The sequence below is a fragment of the Aquila chrysaetos genome, chromosome 24 (genome assembly GCF_900496995.4).
Source record: "Aquila chrysaetos chrysaetos chromosome 24, bAquChr1.4, whole genome shotgun sequence".
NCBI lineage: Eukaryota > Metazoa > Chordata > Aves > Accipitriformes > Accipitridae > Aquila > Aquila chrysaetos.
In genome coordinates, this window is record NC_044027.1 from 4,739,940 (window position 1) to 4,757,119 (window position 17,180).

General features: G+C 61.2%; 2 protein-coding genes across 4 annotated transcripts in view; one reads left to right on the forward strand and one right to left on the reverse strand.

Annotated features, from left to right (window-relative positions):
* The window catches only part of PACSIN1 (protein kinase C and casein kinase substrate in neurons 1), a 17,839-nt gene extending 15,912 nt beyond the window's left edge, over positions 1-1,927 (forward strand). For all 3 annotated transcript variants that reach the window (XM_029999520.2, XM_029999522.2, XM_029999521.2), the window contains exon 10: positions 118-1,927. In XM_029999520.2, the coding sequence (XP_029855380.1) occupies positions 118-227 (110 nt within the window). In that variant the 3' untranslated portion in view covers positions 228-1,927. The remainder of the gene's footprint in view (positions 1-117) is intronic.
* Positions 1,915-12,484, reverse strand: SPDEF (SAM pointed domain containing ETS transcription factor). The gene is given in 7 exon segments (XM_029999540.2): positions 1,915-5,128; positions 5,231-5,371; positions 5,832-5,879; positions 5,984-6,181; positions 7,190-7,565; positions 7,567-7,664; positions 12,444-12,484. Coding segments are annotated over 6 exon segments (1,014 nt in total). The 5' UTR covers positions 7,639-7,664; positions 12,444-12,484; the 3' UTR covers positions 1,915-4,949.
* Between the last annotated feature and the right edge of the window lie 4,696 nt (positions 12,485-17,180).

A 17,180-nucleotide genomic window follows, 5' to 3' on the forward strand; every position in this document is an offset into this window, starting at 1 on the left:
GGCATGCTCAGGATCAGTCCTAGAAAACCCCAGCAGCTCCAGCCAGAGGAGAAACAGGGTGGTAGAAGAAGCTCCAACAGCTGCAATGATATGTCCCCTTTCTGCCTTCCTCTCCAGGTGATGAACTAACCAAACTTGGTGAAGAAGACGAGCAAGGATGGTGCAAAGGGCGCTTGGACAACGGGCAGCTAGGTCTCTACCCCGCCAACTACGTGGAGGCAATCTAAGTCTTGTGGTGTGCTCCTCGTCGCCGTCAGCAGATAAATCCACCCTCCGTTGTCTCCATCTCTCCACCAGCCAACCAGCCATTTTGCCGTCTGGTCCTTCACTCCTCACAGTTAGAGATTCAGACATATTTTCCGACCAAGCTTTTATTTTTTTAAGAGTTGTCTCTGAAGAGTATTTTGCATAGTCGCTTTCTTCTTCTTCTAAGATAACGTGAAGCGAAAGATGACGTTGTCCGTTCGTCTACGTTAGTTGATTTTTTTTCCGAGCGAAAAGCTGATACCTCAAGATCTTAAAGCCCAACCAGTGAGAGCTCCTGATTGGTTGGTTTTTAAAGATACTGAAATCATGAGCCGCCTTCTGATTGGCTGGAACTGTTCCAAAATGCACGGCGCTGAGGCTCCTGGGACCAATCAAATTCACCCCCCAAAAAGCGAGAGGGATTGGAGTCTGACTCCATTTTTTTTGGTGTTTCCGCATTGTTCTCCCCAGTTCATCCTCCCTCCCCGAAAGAAGGAGATGAATGTCCCCTCCTGCCCCGCAGCCACCTGGCCCCATCCGTGGGCATGTCCCTGCTCACGGGCAGGGCTGGTGGCAGATTGATGCCCAGGCGAGGTGGGACCAGCCCTACCATGGAGCTCCTCAGCTTCCTCCTCCTCCTCCTCCTCCTCACGACCGGGCTGTCAACGTCTGGCGCGGGTGGAGGTTCCCGAGCCGATGGTCCGCATGCGCTACAGGGAGCAGCATCGCCCTGCACGAGGGCAGTTATCCAGCGCACACCAGATCCAGGGTGAGATGGCCCTAAAATGCTGTTCAGAGAAGGACCCACCCCAGCCCGATGCTGCTGGAAGCACCTTCACGCCCAGCCTGGGATAGCGGGGACCAGTTCGGATGCTGCTGGGGACGGTCCCCATCCAACTCCCTTCCTGAAGAGAGGCAGGAGCACAGCAGGGGCGGGGGATAAGCAACTTCCAGCCTCGCACGTTGCCGGCAGGAGCTGCAGCCAGCCGGAGGATGAGGAGGGCTCGGTGCAGGCAGCAGACCCCAGCCCGGGTAGCAAAGCAGCTGCCTGGCAAAGACGGCCGAGAGCAAGTTGCACCAAAGCAGGGGAACAGCCACAGGCTTTGCCCTCTGCTTTTCCCCAAGGGGCTCTACCCTTCCTGCGCTTGGGGTCTGCAACCAGCCACAGCGTGGACAAGACCCCCTCAGCACCCATGGGCGCTGCCACCCAACGTGGTGACCCCAACCCCTCTGCCCCGGGCACATTTGCCATCCCAAGCTCTTCCCTACAGGTCATCTCTCATTTTTTTTCCATACCATCACCCTCAGCAGCATCGATGCCATCATCGTCCTGCACGTTCCTCCCGCTTGTCTCCTGCCCCCTCCGTGGGTTCGTGAATTTTTTGGCCCCAGGGCTCAAGTGTTCTCGCGGAGGCAGGAGATGCACCATGTGCTGGGCACGGTGGGCGAATACCAACCGGCCCTGCGTCCCCTGCCAAGTACGCAAACAGGAAAAAAAACACAAAAAAGTCAGAAAAAACCCAACCAACCACCTGTCTCAGCAATGCACCCTGGTTTTTTGTACATTGATTGTGTAATTTAAGAAGTATATATATAATATATATATATATATCGTGATTGTATTACCGTGGATACAACAACAAAAAGCAGCAAGCGAAAATAACTGAGCTCTGTAAGCGTCCTTCGGGTCTGGGTCCTCGTTTGCCTCTGTGCGCCGGTCTCACCCCCCCGTGGAGGTGGCTGTTGGGGTTACGGACCCCCCTGCCCGGGGCGGGTGCTTGAGCCCCCCCAACACCCTGGGGAGCCACAGTCGCAGCCGTTGCACCCCCAAAGTAGGGACGCCTCTACCCTGAGACTTTGGGGTGCAGTGGGATGGGGGGCTCGGCTGCATTGCTGGGGTCCTGGGGGACAAAGGGGCTGTGGGAGGGGGGGAGCAGCCACTGACTTTGGGGACCCCCATGCCAACCTGGCAGGCAAAGCCTTGTGAAGCCCATGGGGGGATTCAAGATAAAGCAGTTTTGGGGGCCATTCCCAGTGCCAGCAAAAGCAGCAGCCCCCAACCCAGTGCTCCCCAGTACTCTGGGCAGGGGCAGATGGGGAAATCCCGACGGGGCGAGTTGATGCTGGCAGAGGGAATAGAGCCCCCCAGGCTGCCTACGAACCTCAAAACCTTAGGAAAACCAACATGCAGGTCACTCACCCCTCTCCCTCCCCAGAGAGCTGGGGAAGCCCCAGGACAGGGCAGTGGCCGAGGGGTAAGGGGTGGAGGGAGTGGGACCCTCTGGGGCATGGGGGGGGCACTCCCTGGGCTCCTGATGGAGAGGGGGCAGAGAAAAGGGAATTATTTCCCCTAATTTAAGGGCTGGAGCTGGAAGGGGTTTGGGGAGAAACCCTGGCTGTGAGTCCTGCGGCGCTGGCTGCCCGTCCTGCTGCAGTGGGCATCTGCTGGGTCAGGTCCCTTCGTCCCTGGGGACTCAGTGTCCCTGGGTGCCCCCTCCCCAGCTGGCAGGAGCTTTCCTCGCCATTTAACCCCCTTCCTGCCCACCCTCCCCGCAGGGACATGCAACTACCTGCCTTCACCCACCTCACCAAAGGACCTGTGAGAGGGACACAGGATTTGGGGCACCAGCATCCCCAGCCCATCCTCCTGGTGCTCCCCGCGCTGGCTGCGGGAGCAGTGGTCGCACGCAGGAAATCAGAAGACACATTTTGCTTTTTTATTTTTTTCCCCACATTTTTTTTTTTTTTTTTCCCCTTTTCCAGAGGCCAAGGCAGTTTTCCTCCTTCCCCTGCTCCTCTGCTCCCTGCAGCCGCCCTCCAGCTGGGATGCTTGCAAGGCTGGCCGAAGTGCATCTGCTCCTCTGCCATGTAAACAGTATGAAACAGGCAGAACAAAAAGAAAAAGGCAGGAGCCGTCACAGGCAGCTATTTTAAGTTAAAAACAGAAGACCAAGAACCAGGTGTTTTTTTCCTTTTAAACTCCCACAAAGCATCTTGTGGGTACACGGGCCCGTCTACTCTCATCATTTGAACCTAAACCACAACTTGCCACCAGCAAAAACCAAAAAGCAAATAAACAAATAAAAAAATTATAATATAAAAGATCAACATTGCCAGGTAACTTAGACTCTTGTGAAATGTGCAGTTTAAGCAATCCCCAGTTTTCCGTCCCCATCCGGGCTCAGCGGGTTGTGTTTCGGATTTACGGTCCAGAGGGAAATGGCAAAGCTGCCATCTCCCTTTTCCCAAACTCAGGAATCAGGCAGTCCAAATAAAACCCAAATCAAGGGAAGAGCCCTGTGCCAGGGCCAAGGACCTGGGGGCTTTGGGGGGCTCTGGGTGTCCCCGTGCCTGAGGGTGGGGGACCCCCGACTCCTGCAGAGATGCCCCAGCGTGCACGGCCCCACACCCACGTTTTCCAGCTGCTCCCTTTGCAAAACGCCCGTTTTCAGCCCCGAATCCCTGTGGAGGGGAGAAGCTGAGCATATCCCAGAGCGGGAAGCGGGGATGGGGATGCTCTTATCCCGAGGGAACGCCCGTGGTACCCAGGGCACAGTTACCCCGCACCCAGCTCCCACGGCAGGCAGCATCCCTGGGTGCTGCGGTGCTGCCGGTGCCAGGCGGCTCCCGCACGGGTCGGGTCAGCGCGGACCCAGCCAAGGGCAGCTGCGGGTGCCCTTGTCCCCGCGGGTGCCGTTGTCCCTATGGGTGCCATTGTCCCCGCTCATGCCCGGGCTTTGTCCTCCCTGAACAATGGCCAGGGTGAAGCCACCCACAGCCAGCACCCAGGAGGGAGGGGAGGAAGGAAGGACGAGACTAGCCGCCATCCCCCCTAAAATTCAGGCAGCCCCTTTCTTCGCAGCTGAGGGTTGAGGTGCAGCAAAGGGCAGAGCCCCTCCTGCCACGCTGCCCCCCCACCCCGAACGGGGCTGAGGGCCAGGAGCTGCTTGTCGGGGTAAATCCAGGGCAGCCCCGCTGCAGGGCATAGGGTCACTCCCGATGGGCACTGGTCCCACAGCCGGGCCGGTGGTGGCATGGGGACAGGATCTGGGTGGAGGGGAGTGTGGCCCCAGTGGAGTCATGTCCCCCCCCAAAGCAGCCCTGGGGCGTGATGCCATGGGGATGTTGAGGTCTCCTGCTGGGACGTGCCCTTGGCCCCTGTGTCCTGATGAAGCCCTGGGGCTGCGGGGTGAGAGGACAACGTGCCGGGGGGGGCGAGAGACCTGGGGGACGGGACTTCTGTGTCCCCCAGCTCCTCCCCTGGGTGACCCCAGCCACTCTCCCACCTTCAAACCCTGCCAAAGGGCACCAAGGCTGTGGGGAGCCCCGCGACAGCCACAGTTTCATCTGCCTTTATCTCACCCCGATCAACCCCACGTCTCCTCCGCTGGCCCCAAATTCCATGCCCACCTTCCCCTGGAAGCGCTCACAGGAGATGAGGGCTCTGCACGGTCCTTGCCCCGCACCGGGGCATGTTGGTGGCGGTCCCTTAGCTGGGGGCTCATCGCTCCCCTCCAAGGCTTGGGGTTGAGGGGGGGGGGGTCCCCCCGGTCCGTTGCCAGCAGGTCCTGGGTGGGGTGAGCCTCTCGGCACCCCAGCCGCCGTCCTTAGCGCTGGAAGATGGTTTCTGGGGCTGGGAGGCAGTGGGAGGTGGTGAAGGTCCCCTGCCCCTCCCAGGGCTCAGCCTGTCCCACCGCCACCACTCAGACCGGGTGGACGAACTGGTAGACGAGGCGCTGGGAGATGTCGGGTTTCCGGATGATGCCTTTCTTGTAATACTGCCGGATGGAGCGGCTCAGCTTGTCGTAGTTCATGGCCGGGCGGTTCTTCCGAATGCCCCACAAACGGGCCACTTGCGCCGAGTCCTCGATCTTGAAGATGCCTGGGAGGGGAGTGGGACACGGGGGGGGGTGTTACAGCCTCGCCTGCTCCCCCCCCCCAGCACCCACGCCGGGACCGCAGGAGCAGCCACCCACCCACCTACCTTTCTCCTTGTTGAGCCAGCGGATGAAGCGACCGTAGTTGTGGGGTTTCAGCAGCAGCTCTTTGAGGAATTGCCAGAGGTGGATGGGTTGGCCGGCGCAGGACGAGTCCACCTCGCTGTCCACCCAGCTGGCATCGCCTCCTGTCACGGGAAGGGATGGGGATGGGTGAGATGGGCGTGGAGAGAGACCTCTCTGCTTTGCACCGCTCCGGGGAGACCCGCACGAGTCCTCGTCCGGGAAATCCCCGCTCGATGCCTGTGGGTCCCTGGAACTCAGCCCAGGCACTGGCAGCGCCGCTTTCTCCTCCTCATCTTGGAGCAGGAAAAACAGCTCGGTCCTGCCCTTGCGCAGCCCCACGGGGATGCACGGGCTGCGGGACGGCGCCGGCAAGGGTCTCGCAGCCATTTCCCCTTTGCTGCACCTCGCAGAGAGCCCAGGGGCTGCTCCGGGGCAGAGGGAGTGCAACCATACAGATGCCGCTGCATCAGCCGCTCCAATGCACCAGATAATTGCAATTAAGCAGGGAGCCACCTCTCAAATACCCCGGACCTGTCTGAGGCAGAAGCAAGGCCAATGGAGCTGAGCCCGCGCAGAACTCACCGCAGTATCTCATATCTCCTGGGGCGGCTTTTTCCTTCATCCAGGCGGCTGGAAGGGAGGAGCAGGCGGTCAGAGGGGCATCTCCCGCTGCACAGCATCACCCACCCTCCCCAGCTCCCTCCCTCCCGGTCCCCAACAGATTTCCAGACTACCAGACTTCCAGATGTCGAGGTGGGCGTGCAGGATGTCGCCGCCGGCGGGTGAGCGCTGGCAGAACTGCTCCTCAGACATGGCACACAGGTCCTTTCCCGACAGCTCCTGGAAGGACTTCCCGATCTGCGGCAGCCGGTACTGGTGCTCCGTCCACAGGATCCACTTCTGCACGTTGCCGGGGCTCCAGTCCACGGGGTCTGGAGGCAGAGGGTGAGCGCAGCCGGCGACAGCCCAGGCAAAGCCCGGGGAAACTCAGCTCACCCCACAGCAGCCCCGGGAACTGACCCCTCCTGCGCTGCTGCAGCATCACCTAGCGTGGGATGCACCTAGCCTGCCCCGGTCCCCGGGGACAAGACTGTCCCCTTGCCACCTCCTTCACTTTGGGAAGCCTCATCCAGCCTTTTGGAGCCCTGCTTGCTCCCTGCACCATCCCAGGTGACACCAAATGCTTTAAGGGAGCGGGTGGCAGAGCCTGCATAAACCGAAGCGCATCCCGAGACTGCTTGTGTCACGACAGCGATGCCCGGAGGAGAATACCCCAGCGATGCCCAGTGGCAGCAATACCCCAGGGAACTCGATCCTGGGCTGTCCTGCTCCCCTTGCACCCAACCCCATGCCCAGCTCGGGTAACGCCAGCTGGCTCCAGGCTGTCCCCAGCCCCACACGCTCATCTGCCCAGTCCTAATGTCCCAGGGAAAACAGGATAGAGAAAAAGATAATAAAAGTCCTGCTGTCTGCTTCTTGCTACCGCACACCCTCCCCAAGACGCGTGCAGGGCTGAAAGGCACCTCGATAACGCTGCCCTGGGAGGGAAAGGGACCCCCAGCTCGGGGCAGGGGACAGGCTCAGCGTCGGGGTCGCTGTGTCCCTGCACCTCTCTGGCTCTGTGGCTGGGTCATGCTGGCACCCCACATCCAGCACGGGGCTCTGCGTAAAGCTCTGCTGACCCCTGCCTCAGCTTAACTCCAAGCCGGCGAGGCCAGAGCGGTATTTTGCTGGCATCCCTGGGCATTAGCAAACAGCCCTGCCCAGGAGCGATGCCCTGGTGAGCCAGGCAGCAGCCGTGCTCCCCCAGCACCTGACTGCAAACCCCCGAGCTGCAGCATGGCTTTAGTCCCCTCACCGGCGCATCCTTCCCTTGCTGCACCCCGCGGCCGAGCTGACCCTGCCCGCAGCCCCCCGGGGAGGGCTGTTGGAGCACCCACCTGCGGCGATGTTGAGGAGCTTGCAGGCCGTCTCGATGTCCTTCAGCACTTCGCCCACCACCATGCTCTGTACCTGCTCCAGCGAGTGCTCCTCCAGGTGCAGGCTGGCCTGCAGGTCCCCCTCGGCCCCCAGCCCCAAACCCTGGCTATCGATGATGGGACATTGCTCCGGCTCCTTCTGCGGCTCCCCTCGCCCCTCCTGGGCACCGCTTTGGGATGGTTCCCCCATGCCCTTGGTGGCCCAGGCGATGTCCTCCGAGTAGAGCATGTCGAAGTAGTGCAGGCAAAAAGCAGGCAGGGGCTGCTCGGGGGTGGTGGGGGGGCTGGGGCTATCCGGGCAGCCCCAGCTCCGGGTGTCGGGGTCCCGGGGGGGGGGGCAGCAGGGTAGCGTCCGGCTGGGCGAGGCGGCCGTGGGGCAGAGCGGTCAGCCCGGGACTGGCGCTGCCCATCCCTCCGCTCAGCGCCGGTTCCAAACCTGCGGGGAGAGGAGAGGAGGAGAGGTTCACCCCAGCACCGATTCCTGCCTTCCCGCCCAGCAGCCAGGCACAAAGGGAGGAACTAAGCCTGTTAGAGGGGAAAAAAACCTCCAAAGAGACCCACAGTGCCCTATGAGCACCAGGATGAATGCAGGCTCGGGGTCAGCCGTGGGGCTGGGGGGGCTGTCCTGATTTTGGGAGGACCAGCCGCAGTAGCCGGCAGGGAGAAGGAGCCTGGGGGGCAAGCAGGTCCCGACCACCGGGGGCTTTTAGGGTCTTCCCACAAATTGCACACCAGGTTGGCAACAGTTCAGTCCCAGCTGGTGCTGAACGCCCTTGCGGGAAGCAGCGGGGCACGCTGGAGGGACTCCAAGGCACCTGCACAGGGCGGCCCGTGGGCACCAAAAGATGCCTAAACCACACGGGCACATTTCTGTGCATGGAAAACATGACCTGCTGCTTTCACCCGAGGATGCCCCAGCACAACAGCACCCAAACCTGGCTCGCCCAGGCCAGGGACCGAGCCCAGCACCGCAGCACCCGGCGCTTGGCCGCTGCTGCCAATCCTCGGACGAGAACTTTCCTTTTACTCTCTTGCAAGAAAAACTACCTAAAATCAGCCCGTCCCCATCTGTCTACGGTATGCGGGGTGTCCTGGAGGCCGTGGAAAAGAGGATGAGCCTGCTGAATTTCCATGGCAACACCAGGGAACGGCTCCATCCGTGGAGAAACCTCCCCAAGAGCCATCCTGAGGCTTTGGGAAGAGAAAGCCCCTGCCAGGGGAGAGAGGCTGGTCATGGGCAGGACCAGGGCACTGCCAAGCTCCTTGCTTGCCTTCGGCATTGCTTTTTACAAGAAGAAAAAAACCAACCCACCCCAAATTGGTGATTTAAAAGCAGAAAAAGTAGCAGCTTTTGCAACGGAGCCTGCAATAAAAAAGGAGCGTGCAAAGCCTGAACCAACCCCAAACCGCCCTAAGGAAACCAGGCAGCTCCCGAAGGGGAACGGGAGACAGTGGCCAGGGAAAGAGGGTGCCCTGTTTGCTCTAAATCCCAGCTGGGGGGAAAAAAAGGTTTAAAAAATGAAGGAGGAAAAGACACTATTGTGTTCCTCTGGGCAGAGCGCATCCCTCGAGCATGGGGAGCCGAGCAGCCGGCTGCTTGGCGTAGGAGGGACACTAGCGACCGAGCACCCAGGACGGCGTGTTACCGTCCCCGCAGCTCTGCCGTGCCAAACGCTGCTCGGCTCCACGCTGCTGGCCCCAGCTCTGCTCCTGGAGGCGTGGCGGGTCATTAAACTTCATTAATAGCCACGCACCGCAGCCCCGTTAGCCAGAGCGGTACCGATGGGCAGCACTTGCCATGTCCTGCTCTCAGGGATGAATTAATGCAGTCGCTGAGTGTTTTAATGCCCTCAGAAGTATGGTTTCTGAAACTCTGCATCACCTGCACCATGAGGAAGCTCTGCCCATCATTTCACCCTTGGAAAAGCCCCAAAAGCTTGGAAACACACCATGGAGGAACCACAGCCACCTTTAACAGCACCCATGCCACCCTGACCCCATGGGGACCCAGGGAGGGGATGCAGGTTCAGGAGCTGGAGCCCACATCCCTGAGGGGTTTCGGTGGCACCGCAGCGAGGAAGAGGAGGGAGGAGGGGTGCCCTCGCCACCGAGCTGCCCCCACCACCCAAACAGTTTCCCTGAGAGATGGCGCCGGCTTCCAAACCTCTCCTTGATTTGCTCTGGATTAAAAGAAGAGCTTTAGGAGATCAGCCCTAAATCCAGCCTCACGCTGCTCCCGGCACAAAAGGGAAGCGGTAACAGCTTGTGCAGCTCCAGCCCGCTGCACAGTGCCGGCCGCGGGGGTTTTCTGGGGAGGGGATGGGGGTCTCATCCCCGATGCCTCCGGGGTCGTGGTACATCCTCCGCCCATCCCACCTCCGCCGGGCTTCACTCCCGCAGCCATAAACTGGACACATGGAGGGCTGTGGAGCCATCCCCGGGCACACGATAGGATGGATGGCCCCATGCCTATTCCCATCCCGTCCCCTTCCTCCCAGCTGGGACCAGAAGGACCTGATCCCTTGGGCAAGTGGCCCCAAAAGCCTGAGCAATCACCCGCCAACCGGTGCTGTACTCTCAGGGCGGGGGCCTTTGTTTGACTTTCTCCCGCTTTGGCACGCAGGTGGCCGGGCTGGGTGGGGACCTGTTTGCTCTAAGAAGCTGCTTTGGGCAGCTGTTTCCCTCTCCTCTGCCTTTTTGCATTTCCCTGGAAAAGGAGAGCTGGAGAGGCAGCCCCAGGTGCACTGAGATGCTCACGGGGAGCACTGACGTACACGGCACCCCGAAACCCTTTATGTTCCCCACCCAAGCTAAACAAGGCTGCACTGGTAATTGCATCAGCCCTGGCAAACGCTCCCTGGCTTGTGCACGCTGCTGGCGGTGAGCACAGCCCCGGTGCCTTGGGCTTTGCACCGGAGCTCGCCTGCGGCAAAGCCACACCAACGCAGCCTCGTGCTCATCCCACCACTCCAGGCAAGGGGAGAAGCAATCGGGGAATCGGCTCTTGCAACACTTGAAACAGCTGCCAGCGAGTTATAAAAGCCCAGCAGACCCCCCGAGGTTTTGCCTCCGTGGGCGCGGAGGGGCCAAGACGTGGTGCCAGGGGCTCAGCAGCCCGTGGGGAGGCTCCGAGTGACAGCGGTGCCGTCCCGGGGGTGCCAGGCAGAGTGGGGTGCTGCCTGCAGGACACCCGTCCCAGCACCGGCATCCTCACTGAGCCCTCCCCACGCACGGGTGCCGCCTGCAACCCCGACACGGGCAGGCAAGGCTCCGGCGCAGAGCAGCGGAGGAGCAGATCCCAAACCGAGATGGAGCCATCGAGTCCCCCAAGTGTTTCTCCGTGCCCCCAATAAAGCTCTGCCACTGGGGCACAGCCAGGAGGTACCTGCCATCCCTGAGCCCAGAAGGATGAGTGACCCTCCATTGCTTCCCGGTGTTACCCACGGATATGGAGGGGACCCCCCAACCAGCTGGGATGGGCACAAGGTGCCCCTGCCCCTTGCTCTCACCGGCACCACGGGGATGCTGCGGAAAAGGGCTGAGCTACCGGCACGAGGGCTCCTTCCCCACAGCAGCATGGAGCGGGGCGAGGAGGAAAAGGCAGCGGCTGCCACCGAAGGGAACCGCAACAGCCCGGCCCCGAACGGTTCCGACAGCGGCTGAGAAAATGAACCCACACATTCCCTTTGAGCAAAAAAGTCCGGGGTGGTGGGGCTGGGACAGGGCTCCCTGTGCTCCCAAAGGCATGGGGCCAGCGGCAAGCCCCCGGTTTTGGGTGGTGCTGGGTCATGGCTCAGCTCCACAGGGTTGCAGGGACTCAGCCCCATCCGGAGCCTGGGGAAGCAGCGGATGCTGCAGCCGAGGGGGATGAGGATGGGGACAAGGACCTCCCGTATCACCCCGAGCTTTCCTGGCAAACACAACCCACCATCGCTCAGGGTAGCAACACAGTCACCAGTGATGGTGGAGAGCTGGGATCAGCCCTTGGGAGCAAGAAAAAAAAAAAAAGAAATCCACCCAACCACCACTCTCAAACAATAGGTCCGTTAATTAAAATTAAATCTGCGGTTAAACAGGTTGTGCTGGAGCATGGCTCGGGAAGCCCTGTGGGACCAGTGGAGGTTGGCCCGCTGCGGGAGGAGGTGCTGCCCACAGCACCCAGGATATCTCCCAAGTCCCTGGGTGCTTCCAAAAGCCCTTCCCTGGGAGCCGGGCTTGGGAATGGCTGGGGCGGTGGGCCAGGGCCAGGCTGCGGGGTCACCTCCAGCCCCCAGGCTGAGGATGGGGACAGGGACAGGGACAGGGATGGGGATGTGCTGTACTGTCTGGGGAGGACCTGGAGACGTGCAGAGCTGTCCCAGACCGCCCGGAGCAACCCCACGGACAGTGGGATTTGTCTTTAACCGATCCTTTCAGCTTCACCCCCACCACGTGCCTCAGCAAGCCAGGACCCCAGGGGTGGTTGAGAATGGGGACTCCACAGACCCAGAAATCTTCTCTTTGCCCAAACACCCATCTGAGGCTGCGACCTGGGTGTTTTTTCCCTGTTTTCTAGTCTGACTCAGCACCTCTTGCCCCAGCCACCTCCCTGGGCTCAGCTCTCCACCTCGGTCCCCAAGGAGGGGCCAGCCCATGGCACGATGCACACCCGGAGGTCAACCGCACCGGGGCACGGAGAGCCGATGGAGCCTGTTGGCTCTGCCGGACGGCCGCTGGCCGTGAGGAGAAACAAGCCATTTTATGGGGCCCAGATTAAGCAGGTGAAGGGACCTGGGGTCCTTGCACGAGCCGGGGCTGCAGCAGACACCCGGGTGCTCAGAGGCTGCAGACAATTTGGGGTCCTGCCAGCACGTCCAACCCAGCCCGCCAGCCTCACCGTGCCGGCCACGCCACGTCCCTCCCAGCTGCCGAAACCTGCCTGCCTGTGCCACACACCCCTTTTATCTCTGGAGGGAGGGAGGAGGGATTGGCCAAAATCTCCCCGCAGCCAGGGCAGGGGCTTGGGATGACACTCGGGGGGCTGGGGATGTGACAACCCAGGGGTCTGGCTCTGGTACCTGCATGGTGACGGGGTTGGGGGTTAGGCAAGCCCAGGGCTCACGTTGGATGTACGCCCAGGAGGGATGAACCCATCCCAGGGGTCCTGGACCCCCAGGTCCCACCCCCCAGCTTTCTCCAACACCACCGAGGTCCCTTCGGCTCCTCCTGCCATTACCTGCATGGGTGCTGGCGCGGGGACCAAGCGTCCCCACGGGTCCCCACGCCCCAGGTCAGGCTGCCCTCTCCGTCGGCGCAGGGAAGCGAACAGCAGCGGGGGGGACGGGGCCGGGCACAACCCACCAGTGGCCTGAGTGAAGCCCCAGTGCTCGGTGTCCCCCAGGTGAGCAGCAGAGCTTGGTGTTCCCCGTGCATGGCCAGGGAGCCCCTATTTATAGCAGCACCTTCCTCCCCCGTGAGCTCCCTGCCCATGAGAAAGCCCGTATTGTGGGCGATTTGGCAGCCAAGCGACGTTTGTGTTTCACTAACCGAGCAGAACCATAGAAATCAAACCTAGAGCCAATGTGCCTCTAGCACTGACAAAAAAAAATACCTAGCAGAAAAGCAGAGCAGCGCTGAGACAGTGCAGGTCTGGTAAAGGGGTTCAAAATGCTCTATAGAGACACCCCTGAGCTGGCAGCTCCTCGACGGCTGCCCAGGACCTGGGATGCTCTGTAAAGGGCCCCGGCTGCTTATCGGTCACACAACGCCCCAAAGCACATCATCCCCTGCCTCCCACCGGGCACAGGGGGGTTGCAAGACCCTCCGTGTCCCTGCTGGTACTGGGTGGGCTCACAAGGAGCCATCCCCAGGAGCCCTGGCTCCCTTCCCACCCTCCTCGCCCGAGCAGGAAGGGGTTGCGAAGACACAAAGTTGGCAAATCCCATTTTATTTCGGGTGACACCATCCCGAGAAGTGCCAGGACCCTTGCGCCGGGGGACAACCTGTCCCTGTTTAGCACCTGGAGGTGCAAGGAGCCGTGGGACGGGATGCTCACATGGGAGGGCATCGCGTCTGCCCCGAATCGGCGCCGAACAGGCTATAGGAGCCCCAGGAGGGAGGGAAGGTGGGTGCCGGTGGGTGCTGGTGGGTGCTGGTGGAGCGTCGGGCAGCCGGGGAGGGTCGCGGCAGCAGCGTGGGGCTTACCTCGAGGGTGCGTGGGTGGCTCAGAAACCACATGGGTCCCAGCGTAGGGTGGGAAGAGCCATCCCCGCGGTGCTCGGCACGGCGGCCAGGGTGGGCATGGCCCGAAGCGGGGTACCCCGGCACCGGCAGGGCGGGTGGCCAGCGGCACCCTGCCCGGCTCAACGCCGGCGCGGCGGCGGCAGGGCGGCCGGGCTGAGCCGCATCAGCTCTCGGCGGGCGGGATGGGGACGGGGACGGGGATGAGGATGGAGAACCCCGAGCGGCTCCGAGGGTGGCGGAGGGATGAAGCCAGCCGGCGGCTGCGCTGAGGTACGCGAGGGGAAGCCAGCAGCCAGTGCAAGGCGCTCAGCGAATGCCTCCTTTGCCCATTATATCTAATTCCTTCCTTATTTACCTGAACAAACAAGCTGGCTGCTTACCTCAGCTGGAGGTGTTTGAATAGCCCAAGCCGGGGTTAACCCTTGACGGGTGCGTCAAGGCACCGGGCTCAGAGCCAACTGGACCCTGGGAGGGGAGTGGGACAAATCCGGGCACCGTTAACCCCTTCCCACCCTCATCTGGGACACCCACCCAAGAGATGGGGACACCGCCGGGGGTGAGACCAAAGGCTCCTGTTGGAGCCAGACCCTGCAGCACAGAGACCTGTTGGATGCATGAGGGTCCCTGGCTGGACCCTGCAGCACGACATCGCTGCCCCAGTGCTGGCTGGGCCGTTTTGGGGCCAGGAGCATCCCCAACCGATAGCCCAGGAGCATCCCCTACGCAAGCGCCGCGGCCACGAGGGGTTTGCGATGGAGACCGCGAGCGAGGATGCTCAGGGCCGTCGGGGACAAACGGAGCCCCTCACACCAACCAAACCGTCCCTCACGCCAGGGATACGGTACTGTCACCTCCCCGAGGGTCCGCGTTGCTGCTGCCTGCGGGCAGGACGGGGCACCGGGGGCACGGCAGGAACGTGCAGCGCTCTGGGCCTGGGTTGTCTCCACCGGCATAAGCAGGAAAAAGCTGTTTTGACCAAGGTAGACACCGACTTGGTATTTACTGTCTTTTTTTAACACGTGAAGAACGCAGGGCAGTTCAGGCGGTTCTCCCACGCACGTAGCGTTGCTGAAACCAAACTCCCCCGTGCCCTAAAAAACCCACGTCAGACAAAACCCTGGCCGCAAACACCCGCGGTGCAACCCAGGTCGGACCCACGTCACCGTGGCCGTCACCCCTGGGCTTTGCATCCCCAGCCCGTGGAAAGTGCCACGGCAGAGCCGGCATCCCTCGGCCACCCTGACCCCAGGGCCAGCGCACAGCGGCGGTGCGGCACAGCCGATAAGCCATCCGTCGGAACTGTTTGCCGGGAGGAAAACCAAACCCCATAGGAAGGCAACCCCTGCATTACGGCTTCCCCGGCCTGCCCGGCGCGTTGGCAAAGGGCTTCGTCTTGCTATCGCCAGCGCCAGGAGTTTCTGCCTCCCTTGCAAAATGCCTCAATGTTATCTTATCGGCGGGGAAAATGCTCCCCGCAGATTAGGGCTCCTGCCGTCTGAGGGGAGCTTTTTTCCCCCATTTTGGTAAACATGGCCAGGCCCGGATCACGCGGCGGCGGGTGGGGGGAGACGTGGGCTGGGGAGGACACGGGGGGCGAGCGGCTGCGGTGGGGAAGCCACCAGCCCCTGGCCGGGCTTTGCTGTGGGGTGGGCACAACGGGATGGGGATGTGGCACAGCCAGGAGGGGGGTCCCGGCCGCCCAGTGCCTCCCCCCCCCGAGTGCTGCCAGCTCATGGCAGCCACAGCACAGCCCCCGGCACCGCTCGGAGCATCTCCTCCCTGCTTCGGGCAAGGCATCACGTGCATGACCCAGCACTGCTGCCCCGCAGCAGCAGGCCTGATCCTGCACCCCTCAAAGCCCATTGCAAAGCTCCAGAGAGCTGCGGCGGGTCGGGCTGCCAGGGTGCAGCTCCCCCCCCGCCCCGGCTCGCTCTTGCCTGTTTTTAACCTACAATGCCAGGTCCCGGCCAGAGCCACCGTGGGAAGCCGAGAGCAGCGGGCACTGTGCCGGGGCTCTGCCCAGCTCAGGGGCTGGTGCACAGCACCCAAACCTGCTCCCGTGTCCCACCCCAGCATCCCCCCACGGGAACCAGGAGCATCCCAGCACAGCCCCAGAGCAGAGGCTGTAGCCCTCCAAGCACAGACACCTTTATCATAGCACAGAAATGCAGACATAGCAACTGTGGAAACTTAAGATACAGAGTAAAACCATGCATGAGCTCTACACCCATGCGCACACAAGCCGTGCTGGGAAATCACTGCGGCCATCCCACACCTTCCTGCGGCAGCTCCACGCTGCTGCCCCGCGACCGGGCTGCCGGCTCGGGGGAAAGTTTGCCGAGCACGTTACGGTTTGCACGGGTTGTGCAAGCTGGATTTGCACCTCCTCGCTGTGACATCACCTGCAGGTCTCCCCGGTTTATTAGGTTTAATTACTACTTGTTACCAAAGCAAACATCAAAACAGTGCACCCGAAGGAGCGAGGAACAAAGTGGAGGAGAGCGCGATCGGGGACACCGGGCGAGGGCAGGATGGCACCAGGCAGAGGGGATGTGCTGGCAGTGCCCAGTGCTGGGTCCCTGCCCCAGAGCATCCCAGACCTGGGTCATCCCAGTCTGTCTGGAAACTTGTCGCCCAACTCAAATCTGGGTCTGAAAAAACTTTCCCTGCTCCTCTTATCGGTAGCACCGGAGATTTCGATAAGCAAAAGAGATTAAAGGGAAAAACATTTGCTTTGCTGTGCTCAGGGAGAGCTGGCCAGCAAGACGCAGAGCTGTGAAAACAGGCAAAAGGCCCCAGAATGAGATCTCTGCTTTCGTCCCCAAAGCAGGTTTGGTGGCTGCAGCCGCCCGGCGTCACCGGCTATGCCGTGTTCTGGCTGCCGCCTTTCGCAATCGGCGGTTCAACACAGCTCTGCTTACATATGCAAACCAGGAAAAGAGTTTGCAACACCTGAGGAACAACAAAAAAGGGGAAATAAAGTCTGGCTTTTCTGCCCCATGTGCGCAGTTTTTCATGCTTTTTCCTTGTCCTCCCTGTCAACCCATCGGCTCCGATTCCAGTGCCTTTTGCCACAGCTGAAAATTCAACGCTTGGGAACGCGGCCGGAGGGGAGGGATGGAGAAACGACTCATGAATCAGCCTGGAAGAATCTCTCTGCCCACCTGCCTGCAGCTAATCTCTGGCTCCATCACAAGAATAATAGATAAGCAGCCATATAACATATAATAAAACTATTGAAAGTACTTGATGTCATTGAAAAAACCACAGAGGCCATTGAGCCCAATTTGTCCCCGAGCTGAGCGGAGTTTCCTGGTCTCCCGCAGCAGCGAGGTTTCCTCTGCTTCAGCTCCTGTGCAGCGTTTGGGGACAGCGGTGGTCCCCACGCAAAGCAAACCCGCAAGCTTGGGTCCCTCTGAGAGGCCTCATCCTGCATCCCGTGCCTGTGCCTTTGGGCGATGCTCAGAGAGGAGGTGAATCCCCGCTCCCGGGCTGCAGGATGAGCTCTCTCAGGCTTTTCTGCCTGAGACGAGACTGGAAATGGTTGAAATGCCTTTAATGCAGCCCCTGGCTCAGTCCTGCTCTGCAGGTGCAAACCCACAGAAGCCACGTCCGCAGTGATCAGCACCTCAGCCCACACCAGCCCCAAATCTGGAGGGTGTTTTTGTCCTGAGATGCACGCCATGGCTCCAGGCCGGCAGTGTGACGAGGAGGGATGCTCCCAGGTGGA